We start from the raw sequence: 27,062 nt of genomic DNA on the forward strand, positions 1-27,062 counted from the left end.
GGCTGAATATGCTTTATTTCCTCCTGAAGGAGGTCTGCAGGTGGACTGGAGGGGCAAAGGGCTTGATTCTCTTTCCAGGTGCATATGATATTGTCATCCAGTCTTTGTAACACTGTCTGTATAACATACCAATATGGTTTTATTAGCAAAATAAGCCTGCCTAAACCTGTGCTCTACTAGCACAGACTGTCTTACACACGGTTAGACTGTCTCATACATGTCCTTCTCATAACCATGAAATAGGCGGGCTGTTTGCCCAAAATAAAGCTCTTCAAACATGTCTTCAAGATGCGATCTCCATGCGCACGCTCACACTGTGGATACAAACTCTTGAAATGAGGTGGTCTTTTTGTGCTTTCAAAGTATTCCTATGGGAATTCAACCATTGCCTCTTCCTATATCCACATACAGACAAAAGTGCATCTTATGCTCTTAGTTTCTTCAAATCTCACAATATCTAAAATCAAACACAAGAGAAAAGGTGCAATTTGAACAGATGTACTGAAAACACCATGAAGAACTTAAGAGTTGTTTCCAGTTGCTTCCTCTTCTGAGTGTTCACCCTCTAACACTTAAAACATAGGCAACTCCAAGTAGCACTGCTCAGCCTACACAGGGATCTGGAGAGACACCGGGACACCACAAGAAGAGTGACTGAAAAGCTGCTTAACAATTAGCTATGGTTGGAACTTGGAAGTTGTGCAAAAGCTACACATAGCGCTTAGTAAAACTGCTGACAAAGCTTCAAAGGTCTTTCTCAAAAACACCAAAGTCATTTATACTCTCAGAAGGTATTCATAGCACAAGGAATCCTGGCACTCTCACAGAATCTTTATTAAAGAGTCCAATACTGAGTGCAACAAACACCTGAGTGCCAACATAAACGGTACAGGTGCCCTCTGCTATGAAAAGCAATGAGGCAGGAGATCACACTGGAGTTCTTCAACCTGTTGAAGATAAAGCATTCATGGTGTCCAAGATTACGAACTTATTTATAAATCCTGAATGTGTATAATTCAAGAAAGAATGATTAGCAGTATTTTGTGCTAAAAAAACCACTCAGAAATAAAGATTCTAAGTAGCGAGAGCCTTAAAATTCATCCCACTGTTGAAGTGACATCCTGTTGAGCTCAGAGAGAGGCTCCTACTGCAAACGTGCCCAGCACTCAGTCAGCTAAGGGACTGCCAGCATATTCCCTAAAGAAATAACCATCTTGATTTTAAGTAGAGGCAAGTCGCTAGGAAAGGCATGAAATTGTGATACACAAGTACCAGGATCCCTTCACCTAATGCTGCACATTAGGCTGCGATTCTACATGAGCTTTTGCAAGAGCAGGCCTTCAAATGATGGTTAAATAAGCTAATCCCAAACATCAAGGCTGAGATCACTGAGGATATTGTTCCCTCATAGGGAACTAACACAGTTCTTTAAACACAATCACCTACAGAAAGACTGGGAAGTCCATTCCTCAAAGCTATTACAGTACACCATGTCTTAAAATAAACCCCTCTCATTCCAAGCTCTACACTGGACCTACAGCACTGCATTCTCCTACTTCATTTAACAGAATATGAAATCTTTTGCTCACTGCTCTTGAAGGGAAAGGTTCCCACAGGAGTTTATTGCTTACGTCTCCAAGCTAGTAAAGATTCCAAAAATTTAGCTTCATCCAAGGAGCACAGCTACCACCACGTAATAAACAGGCTTCACAGCTGGCTCCCTGCTCTTCTGTCACATTGGAAGACACTAGACAGGCAGCCAAAACTAGCAAGGCAGTTAGGTGGCATACCCAAGCACTTACTACAACTTAATGTTTTCCTGCCCATGGAGAATTTCAGGGGAGAGGGGATATCCCCTTAGGATTTTATCTTTTTCCCCAGTCACACCACATTCCCAAACGCACAACAGAAGTTACAAAATAGTGGTGAAATGCCAGAAAGGGGCAGGGACAGATACCTTCAGAAAATTCAAACCTCTCAAATTGCTGTAGGATAATCTGTGTTTCTCCTAGGCAAGCACTCGCTCTATGTTTACTTCTGTTCTCTTTGTTTTCTGATAGCATCTGCTTGCACTTCTTGACTATCCAGTCCAGCAATCTGGTGAGCACAGCTGCTGACAATGCCTTCCAGCTTACTCTGGTTTTGGCTGGGATAACGCTAATTTTCTTCACAATAGGGGTGTGTTGCTATGTTTTTGGATTTAGTATGACAACAACACTGATATTACACTGATGGTTTTAGCTGTTGCTAAGCAGTCAAGGACTTTCAGCTTCCCATGCTCTACCAGGGGCACAAGATGATGAGAGGGAAACAGCTGGCCCCAACTGCCCAATGGGATATTCCTTACCATATAACGTCATGGTCAGTATATAAAGCTGGGGGAAGAAAGATGAAGGGAGGGATGTTTGGAGTGATGGCATTTGTCTTCCCAACTAACTGCTACGTGTGATGGAGCCCTGCTTTCCTGGAGATGACTGAATACCTGCCTGCCCATGGGAAGTAGTGAATGAATTTCTTTATTTGCTTTGCTTGTGCATGCGGCTTTTGCTTTACTTATTAAACTGTCTTTATCTCAATCCAAGAGTTTTCTCACTTTTACTCTTCCAATTCTCTTCCCTGTCCCATCACGTAGGGAGTGAGCAAGCAGCTGTGTGGGGCTTAGTTGCTGCCTGGGGTTAAACCACCACACAACTACCTCAACCATATCTAATCCAGGAAACTATCACTACGGAAGGCACAGATGACAACAGCAGCCCCTATGCCTGTTCATGGTGTCAGACCAAAAGTTCCTGCCCCACATAGCCCAATACCCTGTCTCTGACAAAAGCCAATAAGAGAGATGCAAATAAACATAGCCTTTTATTTAAATAGGTAATTGATTGCTCAATTGGATATGCTGTATCTAGTCATACTTACCTAAATTATTGTACATAGCATCTGTTTAATTGATGAAACTTCTTTTCAACAGAAGTTTATGAATGTCACATTTTAGAATTTATCTGATGTGCAAAAATGTATTTGGGAATCACAGAACTATTAAAACACATTAAAGTGGGCTTTAGATTTGCTTTCACTAGTTATATCTCACGCACAGAAAGTACATAGGATTTAACAAATACATTTTGCTTTAACACTCAGGCAAAAGTATTATTAACTATAATTAACAAACAGATTAGTTTTAGTCATCCTAAATCACACTTTTAACTGTATTCACGTAATCAGCAATGTCTATAGATATCTACCAAAACCTTCAGAAGTACTTCGGTACACTGATTTCTACCTCCTGCAGTAATCAATGAAGATCAGCTGTTAACCTGCAAAAGCACTTCTTAAATAACATTAGATCTTTTCAGATCTTTGAAGCTGTTGCTTTGTGTCAGCTTTATTTTTTTAACTGAAAAATTCTCATTCTTCTCCTGGATTTAACTAAAATAAGCTTTCTTGTCTTTTTTCCCCACCTCATCTCTCTACCATTTACATGACTGAACAAAACATCTCAAACCAAGACAGTATTCCATATACTGCAATAAATTCAAAACAGAAGGTAATTTTAAAAAGCATCTGTTATGTTATAGTTTTAAAAAATAGTTTTTAAATAGTTTTTAAAATACTTTTTTAAAAGTATTCTGTAAACTAAAATATTCTTTTTTTTTTTTTTAACCATTGGCCACATAGTCTTAGACCTCATCCAGAAACTGACAGCCAGCACACAGGATACAAAACTTGAAGTGGCGACTTCACTTCAATTATGCTGCTGTAATTCAGAAGAAGAATGGCAGAGTTCCTGCATTGCTCCAGACACGGACAACATCCAACAAATGGATCCAACTTTACTTCTCCATTTCGCCTTTAGCACTCTATACCCAAGTAAGACAATCCCTGTGTATCCAAGCAGGGCAACGCTGCATAAGCACACCACCTATCAAGGATATATGCAAACAGTTTATTTAGCTTTGAGAGAGATTCTCTTAATCAGTATGGGTGGGCCTAGTACAAGCCTTTATCTGACCCCCAGCCAGGAAGAAAAAACGAAGTATCATCATATGACATGCATATGTGTACACAGGTATATTGCATTACCATGGCAAGGTTTTGGTAGCAGGGGGGCTACAGAAGTGAATTCCATGACAAGATGCCAGAAGCTTCTCCTCTGTCCAACAGAGACAGTTCCAGCTGGCTCCAAGATGGACCCACAACTGGCCAAAGCTGAGCCCATCAGTGAGAGTGGTAGCATCTCCATGATAACATTTAAGAAGGGGGAAAAAACTGCTGTGCAACAGCAGCTGGGAGAGAGGAGTGAGAATATGTGAGAGAAACGACTCTGCAGACAACAAGATCAGTGAAGACGGAGAGGGAGGAGGTGCTGCAGGTGCCAGAGCAGAGGCAGTTTGTGAAAACCATGGTGATGCAGGTTGTCCCTCTGCAGCCCACGGAGGTCCACAGTGGAACTGATATCCACCTGCAGCACATGGACGACCCCATGTCATAGCAAGTGGATGTGCCTGAAGGAAGCTGTGGCCCCACAGAGAGAATCCCATGCTGCAGCAGGTTTTCTGGCAGGACCTGTGGCTCCACAGGGGATCCACACTGGAGCAGTTTGCTCCTGAAGGACCGCATCCTGTGGAAAGAACCCACGCTGGAGCACTTTGTGAAGAACTGCAGCCCGTGGGAAGGACCCTCATGGGAAAAGTTCGTGAAAACCTCACGCTGGAGCAGGACATGAGCATGAGGAGGAAGGGGCAGCAAAGACAATGCATAATGAATGAATCGACCAGAACCTCCACTCCCCATCCCCCTGTGCTGCTCAGGGGGAGGAGATAGAGAAGTCAGGAGTGAAGTTGAGGGGAAGGCGATTTAAGATTTGTGCTTATTTCTCATTATCCTACCCTGATTTGACTTGGAATAAATTAATTTTCACCAGTCTGTTTTGCCAATGACAGTAATTGCTGAGTGATGTCTCCCTGTCCTTATTTTGACCCAACAGCCTTTTGTCTTACTGTCTCTCCCCCTGTCCAGTTGAGGAGGGGGAGTGAGAGAGTGGCTCAGTGGGCACGTGGCAGTCAGCCACAGTCAACCCACCACAACAGGAAAAGAATGCTCTCTGAAACCCATCCCATCCACCAGACATAAAAAGTGGTCATCCAGAGCAGCCAGACAAGGAAATCATTACTTACTGTGGTACACAGAAGCCCCAGTTATGCACAAGCCATTCGTTGTGCCTCAGCACAGTATCATCCAAGCCATCCCTCACCCCAGACAGCCTGCAACATGCCATAAAACGTGCAACACAACAAAGCACAAAGGTGAGCACTGGACAAAGAAAGCATACTCCAAAAAGAAAAAAAAAAGCACAATAAACCAACCTACCTTGGCACTCTCAAATCCAGTGAAGGATGGCAGACACTGCTGCAGAAGGCATTAAATAGAGGAAAAGGCAGAAGCTTTACACCAGCTGTGGGTAAAATAAGTCATCTTCAGGAGTGACCTTATTTGAGGAAGATACGGAACAGGAATTGATGAAAGCTACTGTCCTTGGCCAAGTGAAGGTAGTGATCAGCAAGGGAAAAAATTGTTACTTATGACAAAGCTAAATAACATACATTGAAAACAAACAAGCTTGAATTTCATGTCTTGGAAAAAGGAGACTAGAGAAGGAAAACCAAAGAGAGACAGCCACATGATCAGAGTAATAAACTAGCAGGAAGCAAGAACAGGTGTAACTGTCTAGGCACAGATGACAAATTTAGAACTGCACAGAGAAAAAAGCAGCACTATCATGGCATGCCTACAAAAGACAAATCCCTTTCTCTGACTGCAGCAACAGGCTCCAGCTGCTTCCCTTGCATTCTGAGGCCCATGTGTCTCAGCGAGCAGATCCAGCACAGTCACCTGACAGAATATCCCCATCCTCCATCCCAAGGAAAAGAACAGATGATTTTTGCCAGGTCAGCTAACTGGCTATTAGAGAATATTTAATCATTCTTAAGCAGTACCCATATAAATAGAGTATCTGCAAGAGCAGGAGTCTCTACTAGATGAAGACAATAAGAAACAACAGCTAGAAGGTGAAACAGGAAAAACTCTTAGAAAAACACACATAAATTTTAATCCATTGGAACGATCCACCTAGATATTGGCTGACGTCCCACTCTCTGGAGCCTCAGAAAATCAACACTGGATACCTTTAGGGTCTAACTCCGTCAAATGTCACAACAGTGACACAAAAGTCACATAGTATAAAGTTGTCTAGTCTGGGTTACAAAAAAAAAAAACAACTCCAACCCCACAACAACAACCACCACACCAAAAAAGCAAAACTTTCATAACATGTATTGCTGATGTACAGGCTTTTTTAATACTTGAAAGGAGTGTCTGAGGAAAGGCTGAAAAAGTTTGTTTCTTCTCCTTTCAGTAGTCTGGAGGGCAAGTGAAAGGTAAAATAACAGTTTTGTCCACAAGAAAATAAATGCAAAATTTGTTGCACCTGGTCTACCAAAGTCAATGCGAAAAAAAGACTGCAGGAGTAAAGACCCAAAAACGTCCACATGCTTCAGGTTTTGGCAGTTAAATAGCTACTTGTACAATTCCAGGATACCTACATCTTGAAAAACAAGGACCTGTAACATAACATACTTGTCCCTGTGTTGAAAAGGACTTTTATTTTAGTGGAGAGTACTTTTTTTCAAAGAATTTCTGACATGTAGCAAATTATATAATCATCTTCAAGCAACAGAGGTTGTGATAACATCTGACTCATGCAGCTGCTGTTACAGGAAAATTTGGCAAGAATCTGGTAGATGGTAGAAAAACTGCAAGAGGAGGGCAGACCCCTCCGTCAAACTGAGCTTCAGTGATCACAGAATAACCACCGACCAGAAGCTGGAAACAAGCCAGTGAACACTGCTAACCAGCCACTCAATTCATGCTACAAAAAATGACAAATTACATCATGCAAAGACTTCCAGAATACCATGCATTCCCCTCAGAACAATGAAACCTCAAGAAAGAAAAACCGTCTCCTTTTCCCTAACTCCCCACCAGGTTTGCTCACCCTCAGGGTCAGGATTTGCGTAACACATCGTTGCCTTTCTCCATCTTGTCTGGTATCCTGCACTGACACAGAAAACTCCAAACATTATCAACTTTTGCCTGACAACTCATCCTACAGAAACAAGGCTCACAAAGATGGTCTGAGGGACACCGGCACATTCCAGGCAGCAGGTGTCCAAGCTAAAGGAAGGCACTAACAATACTTATTTACACTGCCACTCTTCATTCAAAGACCATATTCAAATCCACCGGGGGTGGGGAAGGCAAGTTGGCTTCTGCAGTGGGAAACTAGACCATCAAGAGATAGTGTGTTCGAGATCAGCCCCTTAAAGCTTACCAAAGCAGGTAAATCTGAAATCACACCTGTAAACACAGAGGGCTTTGCTCAAATCAGTATTTACAACTATTAAAATTACACCAGTAATTACCACAAAAAAAAAATCAAATTGTGATTTAAAATATTCTATTGAGCAAGATATGTTTCCTAAAGCACATTTTGAATGTCCATTGGTTTGCAATTCTCTTTAGTTCTCTATCAAAAGCAGCATTCTTAATTTCAATTTCAACTCAAACAGTTTTGAGAAATTTCACAAGCTGAAATAGAAATTTAAATCTTTGTCACCTGACCCAGAAAAGAAAAAGCTCTTGCATTCAACTTTGGTCTAAAGCCAGTGTTCATTGAACCTGTAAGCTGGCAGATGAGTAGGAATTGCAGCTACATCCTTCTACCAACAACGTAGCAAAACATGCCAGACCTTATAGAAGGGGGAAGCTGATTGAATTTGACATAAAAACTGAAAACAAGACAGGTTTCGCTAGATCTCATACTCACAGGCACCAGAAAGCATGTGGCACCCAAGAAGTCTGTCCAGCTATGAGGCAAACAGGAGGATGTTCAAGCTGTCCACCCAGCAGTGGGTCATCTCACCCAACAACGAGCATTAGGAGGTCCAGGACCTGTTGTCCCGATACAGAGGGTGAGGGACACGAGTCGCCAAGTCCTCCTCACATCTCCTGTGCCATCCTCGGTTGGCAACCACACACAGATTTTATAGGTTACAGACAGGCCTTTCCATACCCTTTTGCAGCTGACAGCGATGACTATCTCTGTCCTGTACCACCTCCATGACTCATCAGGATTTGTTCACTGTGCTCTGCCTACAAAGGGTGTCTCATGCAACGGAAAGCAAACATGCTGGGGTCTTGATGACCAGTTGCTAATCCAGGCATTTTTTTTAAACACAGGTCATTCCAAAAGCTCTATCCCTGTTGCATGTAGTGCCTCCACATCTAGATGCTTTCGTTCACATACATTTAGCCCTTCTATTGCAATTCCCTACAGATGTGCCGAGGAAAAAGGGGGCCCGAGGAAAAAAGGGGCACTTTTCACCCCTTTCATCCCACCCCAACAGTGTCTGTATCAGTCATCTGATAGAACATACAAAGCTATGGCTTAAAGGCTTTTGCACTGCTTAGTGCTACCAACACCACAGGTATGACATTTTTTGGACAAATCATGACTACTCATTTTATTGAAAAAAGAGCAATCTCATAATCCAGATCATTGCCTCTACATATGAATCTCAAGCATTTTTACTTCAGTTACGGTTGCAGACTTGGCACACATTCTCACAGAGGATCAGAAGAGAAGAACTTGCAGACACCCTCAGCTCTTCACCCAATTCACCTGAGGACATACAGAATCTCAAACAAAAACTTCTCTCTAAAAAAACTCATTCTACCAACTCTGAATAAATCAAGAAATCACCTGAGAAGATGAAAGATTATCTCTCAGGAAACAACAACAAAGTAAAATAAATTTATCACATCAGGAGTGTTCTCTTCTAGAGAAGTAGGTGGAAATTTTAATGCATTTCAGTACGGTTTGTACTGGAAAAGACATGGCCTCTCAAATGAAGAGCTAGGAAAACAAATGCTGTACACAGCTTAAAGGTTCCAGAACATTCTCATTATCCACAGAGACATTTTCAGTTTAAAGACCAAAACGCAAAGGATTTGCGAGTAGTATCAGCCAAATTTCTCCCAATGATTGATGTACCTACCCTCCCTGGCAATATGTAGCTGAATCAAAGACCATATTAATATTCTGGCATTGAAATCCTTCCCCCTCAAAAAAAAAAAAAAAAGAAAAAAAAAAACAGTAAGTATGAAGTTCCTCTTTGTTCCATTGCAAACACTGCCAACAACTGGTAAATATTACCATAGCTGCTCTTGCTGATGGGAATCCTATCAGGTTTGCCAAAGAGTCCTGAAGAACTTTCAGATGAATATCAAGCACATAGTCCTGAGGAACTTAAATTATCACATATTCAAAAACCTTTTTCAAGTCACAGTCAACCATTCTGTTGTCAAAGCTAATTGCCTTGATCACTTACCATCAGAAAGTAAATAGGCTTAATGCTTGGAAGGTATAGCATCGCTAAGTTATCATACCTCAAAACTAAGTTGATTTCTTGAAAACGAGGGTTATAAGCAGCACTCACTCCACAATACCCCATAGTCAAGAACTGTGATGTGACAACTACACACTTTTTGTTATTTTAGGCTGCTCTCTTCTTGCATTACATACAATATTCCCTTAGAAACCACCATCCAAACAGCAAAACCCTGGTCTCTGAACTGAATTCTGTACAAACAGCTGTTTCTCTCCTCCTGGCCTGCCTTTCATTATTATTTCCAGTGACTCATAAAAAAAGCATTCAGAGTGAGGCAAGGATGGTGGTACGCCACCACTGTCCGCCCCTGCCTCCCTCCACCCACTTCTCAGAAAAATATAGTTCTGAATGTGCGTTCCAAGACTCTTCCAGTCCAGACAGCCACTCCCTGCCAGCTGCATGAGGTCACCAACGAAACTGTACAGGAACTGTAGAAAAGTATTTCCTCAAGTCCAAACAGGAGCTGATAAGAAGCCCCAGATGAACTGGCAAAAGCTAAACAGCAGCTACTTCAACTTACAACTACTGATAATAAAAAATTATCTATGAATACTCATAGATTACAGTCTAATACAAGACTTGCATCATATCACACAGAAGTGGGAAAAAAAAAAACACAAACCACAAAACAAACAAAACCACACAGAAAAAAACTCGAAAAGCAAAAACCAACCCAAAACCCAGTACTTGACTCAATTTGCAAGTGGGAATAAAATGGAAATACAGAAAAAAGTTTTGATTAGCCTGGAATAAAAAGAGGAATCCTGTTTATGCCACATAAGAATAAATTCTAATATGTCAATTAGTGACCTTCTGACCCACTCACCTAATCTAGAAGGGACACTTTTGGTGCGAATTATATAAATCACTTTCAGCCAAATGCCAGTGATCTTTTGACTGGGATTATACATGAAAATATCAGAACTCCTCACATACAAGTATGTCTACAAATACATCAACTTAAGAATGAGCTTCTTTCTCTCTTCACTCTGCAGCTGTAAAAATCCAATCACACTTAATATTACAAATGGTTAAAAAAAAGGTCTCCTTCTAAACTTAGAAAATAAAACAGAAAATCTCCAAAAAGGAAATACATTTGAAATAAAGCATGGACAAACCAAACAGACATCATTCAGAAGTCCCAGACTGACGCCTGTCTAAGTCTGAAGACCTCATCAGTAAGAGGAACACTTTCTTAGGTTCTTTATTACAGGCTACTGACTAAATTACTGCAGATGTTTTCTAAACATAACTAATTCCATCTTTAGATCTTTTCCACTATGCAATATTGACCAGCAATTATTAAAGAGGGGATCATTATGATCTGATGGATTAAATCAGATTTTATCCAAAGCATTTGATACTGTCCCACACGACATCCTTGTGTCTAAACCGGAAAGACATGGTTTTGATGGATGGACCACTCGGTGGATAAGGAATTGGCTGGATGGTCACACTCAAAGAGTTGCGGTCAATGGTTCAATGTCCAAGTGAAGGCCAGTGATGAGTGGTGTTCCTCAGGGGTCGGTACTGAGGCCAGTGCTGTTTAACATCTTTGTCGATGACATGGACAGTGGGATCGAGTGCACCCTCAACAAGTTTGCTGACGACACCAAGCTGTGTGGTGTTGTGGACATGCTGGAGGGAAGGGATGCCATCCAGAGGGACCTTGACAGGCTGGAGAGGTGGGCCTGTAAGAACCTCATGAAGTTCAGCAAGGCCAAGTGCAAGGTCCTGCATGTGGGTCAGGGCAATGCCAAGCACAAGTACAGGCTGGGCGGAAAATGGATTGAGAGCAGCACGAAGGAAAAGGACTTGGGAGTGCTGGTGGATGAGAAGCTCAACATGAGCCGGCAACGTGCACTGGCAGCCCAGAAAGCCAACCGTATCCTGGGCTGCATCAAAAGAAGCATGGGCAGCAGATCAAGGGAGATGATTCTGCCCCTCTACTCTGCTCTCGTGAGACCCCATCTGGAATACTGTGTTCAGCTCTGGAGTCCCCAACACAAGAAGGACATGGAGCTGTTGGAGCATGTCCAGAGGAGGCCACAAAGATGATCCAAAGGCTGGAGCACCTCTGCTATGGAGACAGGCTGACAGAGTTGGGGCTGTTCAGCCTGGAGAAGAGAAGGCTCCGGGGTGACCTGATCACAGCCTTCCAGTACTTAAAGGGGGTCTACAGGAAAGCTGGAGAGGGACTTTTTACAAGGGTGTGTAGTGACAGGACAAGGGACAATGGCTTTACACTGAAAGAGGGGAGATTTAGATTAGATACAAGGAAGAAATTTTTCACTCAGAGAGTGGTGAGGCACTGGCACAGGTTGCCCAGAGAAGTTGTGGCTGCCCCATCCCTGGAAGTGTCCAAGGCCAGGCTGGATGAGGTTTTGGGCAACGTGGTGTAGCGGAAGGTGTCCCTGCCCATGGCAGGGGGGTTGGAACTGGATAATATTGAAGGTCCCTTCCAACCCTAACCATTCTAAATATAGATACAGGCTGACATGCATAAGGCAAAATAGCTTTCACACGTAACTACAACATACGTTTCATATGTAGTTTGTGAACAGTTTAAGATCCACTGCGTTATCTTCTCTTTTTCTGTTACTTAAAGTTGCATTTTTCCAAGTTCAAGTTACTAAAAGAATGGCACCGATGCAATTTATCACTTCTTTGAAAAATCTCTGATTTGCAGTGAAGAAGCCTCTTGAGCCTAATTCTGTGTAAAAAAGCAACTATCACATTTGCTTCACAAGCAGATTTAAGCTGTAGCATATTATTTTAAATACTTTATCCCCAAACAAGAGCTCCTTCAACAACTGATATCTACACCTTTACAGGCACCAATGAACCAGCTTTACCAAGTTACCAATAAGCTTTACAGAGCTTCTGATCCAGCACTAACTCTAATCTGTCCAGAAAGTGGTGTCCTCTGTAATTCTACCTCTTCGTTCTTCTGGGCATCCTACATCTCTGAAGATAAAGAAACCTTTTAAGCAGATCTTAGATGACTGCACCAAATTCTGAGAGACAATGATATACATCTTAACACTTTCAAACTGAAAATGGGAAACCCAAAAAGATGAAGACCAGATTTTTTTCTTTAAATATTAGATTTCTTCTAGGAAACAAAATTTAACTGGGTCACCTGGCAAACAATTTAGGTTTACTTTTTTTGCTTAAAAACACAGACAAGTCATCCCAGTCAAAAAAATTGCTGCCCACTTTAAAGAGAGAGCATGCATGAGGGAGAGGGAATACTTTTCCTACACAAAAGGAATCAATGGGAAAGATCCTTCAGACTCTACCACACAGGCACAAAAATACCAATTTCTCTCAATGGTACCATCAGTTTACACTAAGCCAAATTCCAGTCTGTCAGAAAGAAGGGCATTGCTACAAAATCATAGACAATACACTTCAATAGGGAAAACACTGAATCAGCAATAAAGAGCAAGCAGCATTCTCTTCTTGCTCAAGATGGAACACATTCTACAAGAAACCTCAAAAAGGAGAAAAAAGAGCACATGGTCAGATTCCATCCTGATGCATACAAGAAGAAACACACTGCTCAAGCACAATGGAAGTTATACAGTTATTAGAAGCCACATAATCTGGGCACTAAAATGTTTACACCGTGCTAGGGCATAACCAAAAAAGAAAATATTTCTTACTATCCCAGGGGAAAAGCATGGTACCATCACTCAGCTAGCCAGATAAGGAAACAAGAGAGCCAACAACATTCTAACTTCCAACTTGGAGAACATAAAATATTCCACAGTGAAAAACAAAGCTTGAAAAAGCCTTTGCCAAATTGATAAGTGCTAATTTCATCATGGAAATGCCACAATACCCCAACAAGTAACCTACGTAGGAAAAAAGGCTATCACACAACACAGACAAAGACTATCATAGTGCACCAGCCCGTCTTCTAGATAAGGACCATAAAAAGTTCTCTCGAGTTGGTTCTGTTCCAGGTAAGTACACCCTTAACACCTCTGTGAGCACAAGCTGTCACATCACAACAGAACAGAGTACTATTTCCAGTTTTATCTGCACTGTCACAGCTTTTCTGTATAAAACTACTGTGATTTGGAGAGAGAAAAGAAAAAACACACCAAAAAAAAAAAACCACACACCCACACACAAAAAAACCCACCAAACACAAAACACCAAACTTGAAGTATTAAACAACAGTTATTCATAAAGTCATTTTTATTAAAGAACGAAGTATCTGGTCCAAGCCTAGTACAGGAATCCCTCTATTCATAATCTTCATTTTAGCTCCAATTCTCATTTCAATGTCTTTCATGATCTTGAGCAACTTAGCTGCACACATTGTCTCCCTTTCTCCAACTAGCAAGAATAATGCCTGTTTCACAAGACTGTTGCACATTAGTAGCTGAAGTAAAAAACTGCTAAATAACAATAGAACAACAGTGACAGCACAAGAAAAAAAATATGGAATACCATTAAGTACAAGTTACTGATATTCCTCCGATAATGCCCCTGATGCATGCTCCTTAGCAGACAGGTTCTCCAAACAACTTCATGAAATACTCAAAGCTACCACACAGGTGCTGTTACATCAGACAGTTCAGAAATCCAGACCTTTCTGAATTTTTCATTTCAGTACAAAATTAGTTGCTAGCCAATTTTCATCTTACCACCTTATTTTAACATTTACAAAAAAAAATAAAATCACTCTGCTTCTAGATTCCATATTTATTGCTTAGTTACAGAGATAGCAAGGCTCTGACAATGCTGACGCAATGCAAATCAGCATGATGTTATTCACATCATTTTAGGTGCCTTTACGTTCTAGAAAAACTAAATATAAACTACAGTGTCTGAATGCAATATTATAATGTAATATGATAATACTATTACGAGGGGGAGGTGGGGGGCTACTAAGAATTCTTCCTTAGCTGCCTCCCACTCTGCCTCAGCTGCCATCAACTTTACAACGTTCACCTTTTCAGCTTCCGAGAGTGCGACACAGGGCACACCAGATACCTTCCTCTGCTATTAGGTCTTCCGCTTCTCCTTATAGATATAACTTCTAATCCAAAAACTTCTCATGATGAAGAAAGATTATAAACCCTCCTATCCGTACCCATAGCTCTGAGGCACTGTAATCAACAGCACAAGCAAAATGTGACAGTATCTAATTCACACGTTATGTCTCAGTTACACTACTGGCAGAGAAGTCAAATACAGAAGATCTCAGACCATAGAATCATAGAACCACAGAACATTTTGGGTTGGAAGGAATCTTCAAGATCATCCAGTTCCAACTCCCCTGCCATGGGCAGGGGCACCTTCCACTACACCACGTTGCTCAAAGCCTCATCCAACCTGGCCTTGAACACTGCCAGGGATGGGGCAGCCACAGCTTCTCTGGGCAACCTGTGCCAGTGCCTCAGCACCCTCAGAGGGAAAAATTTCTTCCTTAGATCGAAATCTCCCCTCTTTCAGATTAAAGTCATAACCCTATGTCCTGTCACTACACACCCTTGCAAAAAGTTCAGCTTTCCTGTAGCCCCTTTAGGTACTGGAAGTCTGCTCGAAGGTCTGCCCGGAGCCTTCCCTTCTCCAGGCAGAAAAACCCCCAACTCTCTCAGTCTGTCTCCATAGCAGAGGTGCTCCAGCCTTCTCATCATCTCCGTGGTCTCCTCTGGACCCACTCCAACAGCTCCATGTCCTTCTGATGCTGGGGACCCCAGAGCTGAACACAGCACTGCAGGGAGGGTCTCACGAGAGCAGAGCAGAGGGGCAAAATCCCCTCCCTTGACCTGCTGCCCACGCTGCTGTGGATGCAGCCCAGGATACAGTTGGCTTTCTGGACTGCCAGCGCACGTTGCCGGCTCATGTTGAGCTTCTCATCAACCAACACCCCCAAGTCCTTCTCAGCAGGGCTGGTCAGGGTGGCTCAAGTCCCCCACAAGGACCAGGGCTCATGAACACGAGGCTGCTCCTATCTGTCTATAGACGGCCTCACCTGCTTGGTCTTCCTGGCCAGGTGGCCTGTAGCAGACCCCCACTACAGTGTCACCTGTCTCTGCCCTCTCTTTAATCCTGCTTAGTGGCAGGCACCCTATCCTGCCCTCATAGGCTCTCGGTGAGCTCCTCATCAATCCTCAAACTGAGCTGCATGCACTCCACCAGGTCTTTGACATAGAGGGCAACACCTCTTTGTCTCCCCTGCCTGTCCTTCCTAAAGAGCCTATATCCTTCCATTCCAATGCTCCAGTTGTAGGAATCATCCCACCACATCTCCGTGATGCCAGTAAGATCATAGCCCTGCAGGCCTGCATCCATTTCTAACTCCTCGTGTTTATTCCCCACGCTACATGCGTTTGCATAGAGGCATTTAAGGCGGGCTCCAATGGAGCTGACTTACTGGCTGGAATTCCTTTCTGCTGCTCTTCAGGTGCTCTCAGCTTGTCTTGCTCAAGCCTGGTATTATCTCCCTTCCCCTTCAAGTCTAGTTTAAAGCCCTGTCAGTGAGCCCCACTAGCTGATAAGCAAAGACTCTCATTCCCCTTTGCGAAAGGTGAATCCCATCTGCTGCAAGCAAGACTGGTGCCATGTAGGTCATCCCATTATCAAAAAACCTCGAAACTGTGGCAGTGACACCGGCCACGGAGCCATATATTAATAGACTGGGTGCATTTGTTTCTTCCAATATCACTGCCCACTCTAACACTTCTGGTGTATTTGTTTTGTTAAATAAAATCCTTTGCAACAATGCAGCCAACAGCCTTCTCTTAGATTGTAATAGTACTAACAACAAAAATTCAAAGGACAATTTACCAAAAGACAGCTCACTGAGGAAAAAAAAATTATTGGGAGTAGACCATGAACTCAAGTCTTTCTGCTCTCACTTCTGTATCTTAATGATTAAACTAAGGAGTCTATCCCCTCCTTTCAGTCATTTAATCTTTAACTCTTATGCAAAGGGGTATGGCTTCAGCTACAGAAGCCAGGAATTCCCACTCACATATGCATGAACAGCCTGTAGGCCACTAAGCAAACATTAGTTGAGGGCTGGAAAAGCAGTATTTGAAGCTCTCCAAGCAGACCTTCCACTTAACAAGTGCTCTGAAGGCCTAGGTAGATACAAAGAAGGCTGTAACACCACTACTTGCATTTTGAGCAACATGGCTGTTGCTTCATTCTTCACAAAGCATACTGGCAACCATTAGGCATTATTTGAAACATCTGAAGGCTCATCCTGAGACAAAACAGTGAAAACATCTAATTTCCGACAAGGTGCAGCAGAATCAAATGCCCAGCTGCTCAGCCTCATCAGTACCAAGGCAATACTCAGAAGCAGAGATAACTTGGCCAAGAAACTTGAGAGTCAAAAATGATTTATCTAAAGAGTAAGTCCCCATGGTTAAGCAAGAGCTTGATGAAAATATTAAAGCTGTTGCTGTGCTAGGTTTTGTTCAGGCTATTTTTGCCTGAACTTTTTTTTTCAAATCTGGACATGGAATCGAAGAGAGAACAAGCACCTCAGAAAGCATTTACTCTGAAGCCAAAGACAGAAAAAGTCCACAAGTGATAGATCTGGAGCTCCTTCAAGCACGGACAGTGACTACAGTGCAACCCATCTCTCTGTCACTCAGCACTTAATCCTTTTGGATTCAAAGGGAAGGAGTTATTTTGACATACAGTCAGATCTTTCTCACTATTTCAAACCTCACCCAAATCTGTATGGACAGAAAATTATTATCTGCTAGTAACTAAGCAGCCTCTGTGAATTTATAGTAGTGACAATTGTTATGAAGCACCTAAAAGACTATAGCTTAAACTGAGTGCTCCCTGTCCCTTCAAAAATATACTACGCATTCCTGGTAAAGCAGCATAAACTATTAAAATCCTGGAATGAAGCCTCATTTATGCTCTGCTAGCACTGAACTTGTACAAACTCAGCATTTCTTCCCCAATAAAATCACCACAGCAGAACATGCCTGTCTTGCTGGGGAAGACTTACACAGATTTACCCAAAATTCATCACCCAGCCAGCAGAAGAGAAAGTTTTCTGGCTCTTAATCCATTTCATCTTTTAAAGGACAAAGGCAGACTGAAGTATTCAGCGAGTCATGACAAAACATGCTGCTGACTATTTGGAACATGTTTTTATGCATGCTCCATACTTTTCTACTGCTCTAGAAGTTATTTTCTGTGGCATGTGCATTGGCTAGTTTGCCTAGATATTTGTGGGAACAAGGAAAGTCTAAGCTCACGATCCATTTCCTAACTAATTACAAAATGCAAACTGAAACACTAGCCTTACTTACAAAAGTGTTGGGGGCAGGAGGAGTCACCAGTACAAACATTACTTCACCTCTTTTTCTTTAATCTTGTTTTTGAAAACCTGTCCTTGGTCTCAATCTCAGCTTCAAAAAACATTTTAAATTCAAGTAAAAAAAATCAGTTCATACAAGGGCATTAAGAGACCCCACTGTTATGAAGGGAAGCAACAAACAAACTGATCTGTTTCATTCCTATTCTCCACTTACAGCATATAGGATTGAATATTTGCAAAAATATTTTAAAAATACCAACAGTAAGACTTCATGCATTCATTTTTAATATTAGTTCTTTTTCCTTTTATAGCAGATATATAGTATCTACTGTGTTCTCATCATACTTTCATTAATGGTCTGAATGAAGAAATACAGCATGCTTACATGCTTAACAAACACAGAGACACAAAAGCTACACACATGCTGAAGGACGGGAATAAGATAAAAATTATTTCAACATATTAAATAAAGATCAGGAAAAAATCAAATTTGGCAGGATCAAATGAAAGGCAACACACTTGGTAAAACACAACAGACTGTATAAATGCAGGATGAGGAACAAATTTCAGCAGCACACCTTCAAAGTAAAGGGTGGCAAAACTCTACTACATCATACCATTATGAAAACAGATACCATGCCATAATATACAATACTGGCATATCTATCAGGGTACACAAAATAATCCTTGTGCTCTTATAAGTACGCATGTTAATGGCCCTGTTGGAAAACTCTTCTCGTTTTGGCAGGGCACGTCCAGAAAGACATGTACTGAGTGGAGTGAAGTCAGAACAATCAGGGAAAAGCACTACGCATCTATTAAATAGGACCTACAGACAAATACGCAAGAGTTGGGTTCTTGAAAAAGAACTTTCAGAGTTGGGTCTAAAAGAAGATAAGTGCCAGGGAAATACATTGTTACAAGTTAAATTTGTAAAAGGCTGCAGTTAAGAGGAAGAGAATAACCTCTTCTTCACATCAATTGATAAGTAGCGAGGTAATACTGCACCAACACATATACAAGTTAGATAACAGGAAGAACCCATCCAGTGCTAAGAATACTGGAGCACTAGAGCTATACAGTCCTTGTCGCAAAAAGTCTTTAAGAACATGTTAGATAAGCACATTGGATGTCCATTGTTTTGGGGTTTTTGTTTGTTTGTTTTTTAAAATAATCTATATAGCCACTAAGAAACACAGACAAAAAGTAAACTGCATCCAAATTATTCCTCTTACCAAGCATCACAACTTCTTTTAAAGCACCAGCAATTTCAAAACCACTTATTCTTACCTCTTTGCTTCCTCCAGATGACAAAGATATTCATAGGCTACATTCTGGCGTCGTCTTTCATCCATTTCCTCTGCTGTTAGTCTCTCATTATCCAAGACAGCTGCAAATAGTCAAAACACATTCTCAGGTGGTTGAAGATTGAATGTAACTGAACAGGCACACCAAAAATCAGAGCCAACCCTTCCTACAGAAACTCATCACAGGTTTTATTTGATTCAGAAAAAAATGAGGGACCAAATATATCTGTTCTTTACAAGCAACAGAGGAGACACTGTTTCCTTACCCTTTCTTCCTTGTCACATAAACTTGCCATCTTCCCTCTTTCTGATTTCTCAATTTGACTGTGATCCAACTTTCTTCATCTTCTAAGAAAGTCTTTCATTTTCTTATTTTCTTCTAGCTTGTCCCTCCATCTAGCCTTGGATTTTAGTAGTCAAAGATTAAGGAAGAACACTATATATTCACATAATCTAATCCCTTCTGTATTTGTGTAATCCATCTCTGAAAAAAGATGGAAATGCTACTCACAATCCTCGTGTGCAAAGGAATCATTCAGATCCACAACCTGTGTGTCATCTTCAGATGAAGCTGAGGACATAGAGGTATATGCCTAAATCTTCCAGATTCTGCATGTTTAAAGCCTCAACCATAAATCTTTCCACTCCACTCTTATGGCTAAATACCTCATCCATGCTTTCATGTAAAATAAAAACAAAAAACCCACAACTTTTTAGGTTTTATGGACCAACTTGATAAAGAGGAAATGTCTCGCACCATTACTAATCAAAGGTTACTAGTTTACACCTAAAATGCCTTCAACAAATACATGCAAGTGACGAGGTATCAACTACAGCACTTGGGATCAAACAAGATCGTGGTTCAAACCGCCAAGGGTCTCTTAGAAACCAGTTCGCAGTACCACAGAAGCATCTTTCTGATTACTCCAACCCCACCCAAAGTTGAAAGAGCCGAAAACTGTCCCAAACCACAGCCTACCAGTACAGAAAAATTCCCTCTCCTCCCAACACCCGAACTTTGAAAGCACTCCACCTGCTGCCGCCCGTGCTGCCCGCCCCGGCCCTGCGCCGCGGGCCTCGGGCGGCACCGCACGGTTTGCGCGACTGTCGCTTACGACATCTCCCAACCGCAGCACCGCGCTTTTCCCCGCCTTCGCTCGTTTCTGACGTGGTATCGTAGCACAAGCGAGAACGCATCTCGGACACCTTGAACTAAAGCCTCCCTCTCCACAGCCAGCGTATGACCAGGAGGTGCCCGATCGGAACGCGCGTTCCGCCCGCTAAGCCAGCTGTCGCTGCCGAAGTACGCGGTAAGGAAGACGGCAGCGACCGCCGCCCCAAGGCCCCGCGCCCCTCTCCTGCCGCGCCCCCTCCCACCAGGACGCCCCCGCCCCGCGCTCCCTCCCCAGCCCGCGGCGGACATCTTGGGCGAGGCACGGAGCCCGCCCGCGGGAGGCGACGGCGGGAGAGCCGGAGGACACCCTGCGCTGCCCATCCACCGCCTTCTTCCAGCACTCTAACGCCCGCGGAGAGACGCCGACCTTGGGCGAACTCCCGCGCCCCACGGCCCCCCCCCGCGGGAGGCACGGCGGGCCGCGCCCCGGGGCCCGCGCGGAGAGCCGACGGGGCCCACCGCGCTCGCGGGCTCGTCCCAGAGCCAACGCCCGGCGGCTCCTCCCGCGGCCCCGGCCTCTGCTCCCAGCACCGGCCCCTGGAAGGGACGGACAGCGTGGGGCCGGGCAGGGCGTCGCCGCGCAGGTCGTTGCTTGGCGGCTGCGCGGATTCCCGGACCCCGCGCCCTCGAGATACTCACAGCCGTAGTGAGGCCGGGACATAGCGAGCCCGTCCGCCTCCTCCGCCGCCATGGCGCTGCGTCGGGCCGAGGCCGGCCAGGAGCTGAGCGCGAGCGCGGCCGTTCCTCTTCCTCCCGCACCGGGTGTGGCGGGGGAGGAGCGCCGCTCCGCGCTCGCTCCCTCTCCCCGCCCCGGCCGCCTCCGCCACCTTCGTTCGCTGCCGAAGCGGGGCGACAGCTCGCCCTGCGACGCCAGCCGGACTCAGAGCCCGGCCTCGTCCCACAGCCCTCAGCCCCGACGGGCACCGGCCTGCCTGCCCTGCACCGCACGGGTCCCCGAGTCCCGTCCCGGGCCCTGCCCTGCCCCTCCGTAGGGTCCCTATTACAGGGCCCCGGCCCCCCCGTAGCCCTGAGCTCTCCTGTCAGCCCCATTCGTAACACCCAGTTACGCTCTGCCCTGAGCTCTGCAAGACCTGCTACATGGGACACATCCCAGGTCATCCCAGTCCTGACCCTACATCTACCCTCAACCCTTACAGCCTCCTTGTCACAGCCCCACCATGCCAGTCCCCACGCATAGAGCGCAGCAGCACCAGCTCAGCCTTGCCAGTCCAGCCCCTTCCACCCCCTTTGGGCCAGGCTTCCTTGCTGCAGCAGCCCTCCTCAGCAGCAAAACCTGGCCTTGCTGGACACACTTGTGCCCTTGTGCCCCACACTATGGTAGCTCACCTGAAATTTCAGCCACAGCTTGAAGCAGGGTGCCCCTAAACATCAGCATGCAACAGCAGCACTGCCACAGGAGACAATCAGCTCACAAAGTTCCCTTCCCCTCAGCGCACGTTAAGCTCATCTGTTACTGTTGCTTTGCCTGGTTTTTGTTCCAGAGTCAGAGTACCGAAGATGCTACCATGTGTCCAGTTTAATTAGCTCCATGTATTTTGCTGCCAGGGCATAAACTCGCTACTGAAGCACAAATTAAGTAATTTGGTAGACCAATAGCCTCTATTAGGAAAAGCATAACTGATAGCTAAGGGAAGATCCTTCCCCTCTTCCCAGTGCTGGTGAAACCACGTCTAGAGTACTGGGTCTATACCCAGCTTCCACAGTAGAAGGAAGACATGGACATACTGGAACAATTCAGTGAAGCACAGAGCAACTGACTGAAGGCTTGGAGCATCTGACATGAGAGGACAGGCTAACAGAAAACAGGAAAAGAAGCAATGGACAATGGACTGAAATTAATGAAAGTCCACTTAAACATAAGAAGAAACGTTTTTACTCCAAGCGTGGTCAAACAGTGGAACAAGCTGCCCAGAGAAGTTGTGGAGTCTGTCCTTGGACATACTTCAAACATAACTGGACAGAGTCCTGGGCAACCCGCTCTAGTTGACCCTGCGTTGAGTAAGTCAGGTTGGACTAGAGACTTCCAGAGGTCCCTTCCAACCTCAATGATACTGCGAGTTCATGAAAAAGTATATTTACACAAATTTTTTAAAGGGTCTGTATGAAAAGGAGACTAAGTGAAAGCTGGTTTTGTTGATTATAAGGGTTATATGCCACAGTTCAACAGTTACAGAAATAACTACATAGGTAAATACCAGACATAAATTAGAAAACAAAAGGTTTTATAACAAACAGTTATACTTCTAATTATTAAGATTTATTTGCATTACTTCATGAGTGGCCACTTTGCAGTTATACAATGAGAAGACATTTAAAATAATGTTTATATGTAGATTGCGGAGTGCAGAACTGGTTTTGTTCCCCCTTAAAACCCCATAATATTTTTTTCACAGTCCCACAATCCTCCCTCAAAATATATCATAAACTTATCTTTCCTATAAGACCCAATCTGATAAGAAAAATAAAACATGATTATTACATGTCAAAGAACCCGTCTGAAACTCTACAAGGTTATATTTCAGTGGTTTCTGTAATAGCTCCACCAATTTAAGCTTCCTGGTCTTTGTCACTGTCTCTGGCAACTGTTGTTTGTTAGGATTTGTATAGCTATGTGCTTAATTTATTGCCTGTCCTGTTTCTCGTCTTGTCATTTTTTGGTTTGATGTTTTTTGTTTTAAGTGTTGAATAGGCAGTAGTCAGCCTTACAAACAGCATTACAGAGGTGTTGCTCACCAGCCTGGGCTGCAGCTCCAAGGATGTCATTGCATCTTCCACAGCGAGGAGGAAATGGCCCGCCTTTTGTAGGCAGGGTCTCAACCTTAGTTAATTACATTCAGTTTCAATTCAAGCCAGCTGGGTAATAATAATTGGATGCCACACAGAGGTACCTATTTTTCTTTAGTTTCAAAATGTGAGCAATGAATTCTGTAAAAAAAATTGTTTAAGTACTTGGCCTTAATGCCTAATCACTAGGCTTCCTAGGGGAAATAAGAGCTCCAAAATTCAGTCTTTTATTTAAACTACTGTTATCTGTTCTTTTGCAGGTATTTGTTGGCCACTTCCTTTATGAGAAAGATTATTTCAGTGAATGGTGCTGAAAAAAAGACATGTTTAGAACACCTGAAGACTCTGAAGCTGTGATTCTACAGTCACTTAAAGATAACCTAGCCACAGGCTACCACTGAAACATAAGGAATCTCTAACATCTTCAAATCCTCCTCTGAACAGGACAGTATATACAGTTAACACACCTGCCATTTCAAAGTATGACAGTCTTGCAGTCCAAAAAAGATTGGGAAATAACAGCATATTCAAATAACCTTCCACTGAATAATTGTTCGCATATATTCTAATTTCTGGCAAAACAAAGCCTGAAGATGGAGTAGGACCTGCTCTAGGTCCCATTTAGCAGTAAGAATTCCAAGTCATCGCTTATTTTCTCTATAGCACACACAAAACTGACAGCTAGAATAACATACACCTATTGCCACTCCACATTTTAGCATCCTTCGTTCTGATGATTCATCTCATCCTTATTAGTAGTTTTTTTCTTAATACTACGTTTTGTACATTGGTCATGTAATCATGACCTTTCCCTTTAGACCCCATTTATCCCAGATAAGTTTAAGTCTTATAATCTATGTCTGTAATAAGGTTTAGATCCCTATTCATTTTTGCTGTCTTGTCTTAATCACTGGTATAACTGCATGTTCTGTGCCTACTGGGTCAGAACACCCTGAAGGAACACAGATGGAGCTGTTTCAGTTGAGTAAGTACATATATTTTACATATATATATTGAAAAACATATGTGTGTGTGTTCATGTATGTGTACATATAGATAAAAGACACCTACCCCTCATATAATTGATGATACTCTTTTGTATATGGTTGCACATTAGGCTATGGATTGCCAACAGCAAAAATTGCCTTTTGGCTCCCAGCATCAGATCAAAATCATGGTGGTCAAACAAGATAAGTTACTGACCTGGTCTTAAACGAAAGACAGACAAAGATATACACACAAAATATCCCCGCACATGCCCCCCCCAGTGCTAGTTCACAATTGCACTCTTGGTGCTAGCCCAGATCACTCCCACAGCCCTGATCCACTTATATTTGCAGCAGGGAACTTTGCATGAAGCTCTGGAGAAACTGCAAGCAAAGCAGCTGCACACTTGGGGCAAGAATGCAGACTGCCCCATCCCACATGCTTCCACTGCACCAGACAAGTCAGGCAGGAAAAAGGGAAGTTTGGTTTTCAAAACGGGTCTCCTCAATCCCCTTTGCTTCCCGACTCTGCTTTTGCATTCTGACCTCGCTTCAAACGGCCCAGCAGCTGCCTGAGATACAGCCCAGTATGCACAGTATCCTCAGGCCTCCCTGTGGAAGACTGAGAGCAAGTGACAGAAAAGCATGGAGCCCAAATCCTGCCCAGTTCTGCCAACAGTCATGACATGGTGCTAGGGCACAGCAACAGGCTGCTGGAATAGCAGAGGAGTCCTTTTTCTTTGGAGGCAAGTCAGCAACTTCTTCTCTCTGAGTGCCCATGAGAAAATCCTCTCCTTCCACCCTCATGACAGTGCAACATGGGAAAGCTCTGTACTGGCAAGAAGGCTTCTTGAACTGGAAACCTGTGCACTTGTCCCCACGCAGCAAGTACAGTTTCTCTTGAAGGATCTGTAAGATCCAAGAAAGTCCCACAGCTACCTGCAAAAACAGAACAAATCAAAACAAACAAAAAAAATTGGTAATTCAAGATTAATTTTGTCTGTAGTACACACTCCCTGTCCTTTTATCTGCTTTGTAATACTGTTTTGTTTCTTCTCTCTTTGTTCTCATGTAGGCTACCTAAAAAGACACTTGGTGAACCAATAGAGTAGTTTTAAGTCCTGAGCAGACCACAATATTTAGCTGGAAGCAAGTGAGTGGGGATGAGCCAGATTTACAGATTGTAAAGCAAAGACACAATAAGACACATAGCCTGGTCAATTCTGCAACACTGACCACACAGCAAACACTCTGCAGCAAACCCGTAACTTTCACCATCAAAGGAGGACTCCAATGATGAAAAATCCACTGCATCTCTATTTAAATTTCTTTTATGGTTAATTATAATCTTATATCTAGTATGATACACTTCTAACAATTCACTACCTTTCACAAAAATTATCTCCTTGATAAAGTTCCTTCTGCTCTATGAATTTATATACTCTGATTAATCCTGCCCTATTTTCAAGGAAGACTCTTGGGATTTTGCATCTTTTGTGAAGGAGTGCTGCTGTAAGCTTAGTTGCTGGCTGCAGAAGATGACTGTGTTTAGATTCAAGATTTCTCTAACAGATTAAATATGTAATATGTGTTTATGTTAATAAAAGCATTACACTAATAGTACTGTACAAAGATACCACTAAATTATATATTTAGTCTTTAGAGACTAAACATTTATTTTTTTTTAATTATTGAGCCATCACTACATACTTAACTATCTGTAAGCAATCTATAGCATGCTTAGCTTTATAATCTACTGAAAAAGAGTATTTAAATTCAGCATTAATCAAAGCCCACCTGGTAGAAGAGAACTTTTTGGTCAGCAGCATGGGATTGAACCAAAGCCTTTTAGAAAAAAGGGAAGGACTGCCACTAACTTGAGCATTGCAAGATTGAAGCCAACAGTGCTAAACTTCAAATACAGCTGCCTAAAAGCAGGAATGGTTCATAGCTTTCCTGGCCCAATTGTACACTGCAATATTTATGATGAACAACAAATGCCTAAGCCAAATTCCTCAGTCTTTACTCAGACAATAGAAACTTTGTCAATACAAAGAGGATAGTTTTATTATACTGACACGACAGAATGATACTGCTGGGGCTCTCAAATTACATATAAAGATAGCTATAGAAAGCAAATGCACACGTCTGAGAGATCATATTCAAAGAAAAAATAATTTACAAAATAAGGCAGTGTAGCAGGGACTTATTCATCCCCATAAGAACGTACCAGAAGCTATTCTATTTACATTTCAGACTTCACTGTGACAAGCTGATCACGAACCAAATACACATTTAAAATGGACAGTTAACAGACACCTGTTACATGATACTTAACAATAACTTCTTCTAAGTGAAGGGTAAAAAGGCACATGAAAAACACTGCCAGAAATAGGAAAAAGAAAATGAAAATCAGATAGCTAAAAATCAGTTTATTAGATAACTCTACAATTCTGAAAGTGGGCACTTTTGATTAAAAGACTAGCCGAGTTAAGAGAGAAAGTAAAGTCACACATAATAAACAGAGAAAAGTAAAACTGGCGTTGATAAAACACTGACAAATAACATGAGGAACTGATAAAGAAACCTGGTAAAGAATACCAGAGCGGAAAATCAGCCCCGAAGGCTGCGGCTCGGCTGCTGTCCCGTACGGGACCCTCCGGCCCAGCCCCGCCCTCACAGCCGCCCGCGCGCGGCGAAGGCGAGAGCCTGGGCGGGGGCGGAGCGCCCCTCCAGACGCGGTCCGGTCTGGTCGGCGGCTCCCGGTGACTCTTCCAGCAACCCGGCCCCGCCCTCGCATGGCTCCGCTCCTCTCCGTGCCCGGTGAGGAACTGCCTTCCGCCACACAACGCTCTCCTGCCCCCCCACAGGCCGGGCCGCCATTCCCACACCCGCCAAGCCCGCCGCGCAGCCCCGCCCTTCCCGGCAGCCCTCGCGCGCTTCCCAGCAGCCCGCGCGGCGCGGCGCGGCAGG

The 27,062-nt window shown here is 43.3% G+C and overlaps 1 protein-coding gene across 1 annotated transcript in view; it reads right to left on the reverse strand.

Moving 5' to 3' along the window:
• The window catches only part of LOC104369730 (ras GTPase-activating-like protein IQGAP1), an 82,463-nt gene extending 61,461 nt beyond the window's left edge, over window positions 1–21,002 (reverse strand). The window contains 2 exon segments of the mRNA XM_086619962.1: window positions 19,108–19,207; window positions 20,938–21,002. Coding sequence (XP_086476088.1) covers window positions 19,108–19,207; window positions 20,938–20,989 — 152 coding nt within the window. The 5' untranslated portion in view covers window positions 20,990–21,002.
• Between the last annotated feature and the right edge of the window lie 6,060 nt (window positions 21,003–27,062).

The sequence above is a fragment of the Tauraco erythrolophus genome, chromosome 14 (genome assembly GCF_009769465.1).
Source record: "Tauraco erythrolophus isolate bTauEry1 chromosome 14, bTauEry1.pri, whole genome shotgun sequence".
Taxonomy (NCBI): domain Eukaryota; kingdom Metazoa; phylum Chordata; class Aves; order Musophagiformes; family Musophagidae; genus Tauraco; species Tauraco erythrolophus.